The sequence below is a fragment of the Charadrius vociferus genome, unplaced genomic scaffold (genome assembly GCF_000708025.1).
Source record: "Charadrius vociferus isolate BGI_N301 unplaced genomic scaffold, ASM70802v2 scaffold119, whole genome shotgun sequence".
NCBI classification, from domain to species: domain Eukaryota; kingdom Metazoa; phylum Chordata; class Aves; order Charadriiformes; family Charadriidae; genus Charadrius; species Charadrius vociferus.
In genome coordinates, this window is record NW_009650170.1 from 1,287,126 (window position 1) to 1,288,996 (window position 1,871).

At 65.3% G+C, this 1,871-nt stretch overlaps 1 protein-coding gene across 1 annotated transcript in view; it reads left to right on the top strand.

Moving 5' to 3' along the window:
- The window catches only part of KLHDC8B (kelch domain containing 8B), a gene marked incomplete at its 5' end in the record, with an annotated part of 2,830 nt that extends 1,191 nt beyond the window's left edge, over positions 1-1,639 (top strand). Inside the window, 3 exons of the mRNA XM_009892552.1 lie at positions 3-272; positions 523-633; positions 1,464-1,639. Coding sequence (XP_009890854.1) covers positions 3-272; positions 523-633; positions 1,464-1,639 — 557 coding nt within the window. The remainder of the gene's footprint in view (positions 1-2; positions 273-522; positions 634-1,463) is intronic.
- Positions 1,640-1,871: the final 232 nt, after the last annotated feature.

Below are 1,871 nucleotides of genomic sequence, written 5' to 3' on the forward strand. Positions count from 1 at the left end.
TGGTTGTTTGGGGCCATCGCCAGCCACAGCATCTGGTCTGTGCACAGGGGGCCGGCAGGGCAAGCTGCCTGTCACTGCCTTCGAGGCCTTCGACCTAGAGACGAGGAGCTGGACGCGCTACCCCAGCGTGCCCAGCCGCCGCGCCTTTGCCGCCTGCGCCATGGCCGACGGCGTTGTCTTCAGCCTGGGGGGACTGCAGCAGCCGGGGCCCCACAACTTCTACTCCCGTCCCCACTTTGTCAACACCGTGGAGATGTTTGACCCTGCACAGGGTGAGCTAAGTGTCCTTGGGTGTGGTGGGATCATTCCCTCTGGGTCTGGGATGCCTCCCTGGGTTTTGGTGGGGGATGTCCATGCCCGAGCGATGCAGATCATCCAGGCTGTGAGCATCAGCCCCTTGCACCCGTGGCAAGTCCTTCCCTGTGCTCCCTGGCCCAGGGGAGCCATTAGCCCAGGGGTGTGCTGGCCTTGGTGTGCAGAGAGGAGCCCCGGAGGGCGATGCTCACACCCTCTTGCCCCCAGGTGCGTGGAGCAAGCCAAGTCGTGCCGTCCGCATGAGGGAGAAGAGAGCTGACTTTGTGGCCGGCTGCTTGGGAGGAAGAGTGGTGGCCGTGGGTGGCCTCGGTAATGCCGGGGGGAGGCATGTTCCCGTCCCAGTCCTTTGTGGCACATCAGTGACCTGTGTGGTGGTGGGGAGGTCGGCTGTGCAAAACTATGGTGGTACTGCAACACCTTCCACAGCCGCGTGGCCTTAGCTCTGCTCACCGTGTCCCTTCTGTGCCCCCCGAGTGCTGGGGGAACCCAACTGCCCTGCCCCACAGTCTGCCTCCACTGAGCCTCTTGCCCCTTTCAACCCCAGCCAGGCTTTCCCCAGCTCATGTGCAGCATGCTGGGCTTGCACAGCCCATTCCGACTCAGCCTTGCCATGCAGGGCTGCAGCACCACATCCCTCTCCCAAGAGAGCTGGGGAAAGGTTGGTGCTGTCACTCAGCAGTGGGGATGTGGGGGGGGGGGCGGCCGGGGAGCCTGCCGGCTGCAGCACCCCCAGCCCTGCAGTGAGGGCTGTCAGAACCTGCCGAGCTCACCCGGGGTGAGTCGAACCTCCTGCTGCAGGGCAGGAGGAGGTGATGGGGATGGTGAGCGGTGCTGACTGAATCCCTGCGGTGTGGCGTTGCTTCTAAGCCCTGCCGGGTCTGGAGCTGCCCTCCCTTATTCCCTGGTGATGGCAGTGGGGTGCTGGTGCAGGGGCAGAGCCCGCAGTGTGGCATCGGTGCCAGCAGCCCTCCCTGTGGGCATGCCGCTAATTCTCTTGTGCCCCTGATAATTGCCTCTGGGATTGCGGAGGCCCCACAGCCCATGGCCTGGGGACTGGCTGCCTCTGGGGGCTCCGGCTGGGGCATCAAATGCATGTGAAGGGGGAAAGACAGAGCATGGGGTGTGGGGAGGGCTGTGGGGGGGCTGATGCTGTCCTGTCAGTTGCAGCCTCTCCGGGAAGAAGTGGGAGCCGCTGCCCCCCATGCCCACTGGCCGCTGCTCCTGCTCCAGCTGCCCGGCGCCCAGCCTGCTCTTCATCATCGGTGGGGTGGCCCAGGGCCCCAGCAGCGCCGTCGAGGCTCTGTGCCTGCGTGAGGTGCCCTGAGCGGAGCCCCGGGGACCAGTCCTGGCTGAGCACCAAGTGCCTGAAGACGGGGACAGGGTGTGCACGTGCCCATGCGTGTGGGTGGCCCAGCTCTGGGGAGCCGCTGTGCTGTGATGCCGGACACCGGAGCAGCTACGGTTTCTCGCCATGCTTTGGAAAACCCTCTTGGCTCCTACACTGCTGTGGCAATGGAGCCCAGGGCAAAATCCTGCCTGGTGGGAGCGGCTGCGGC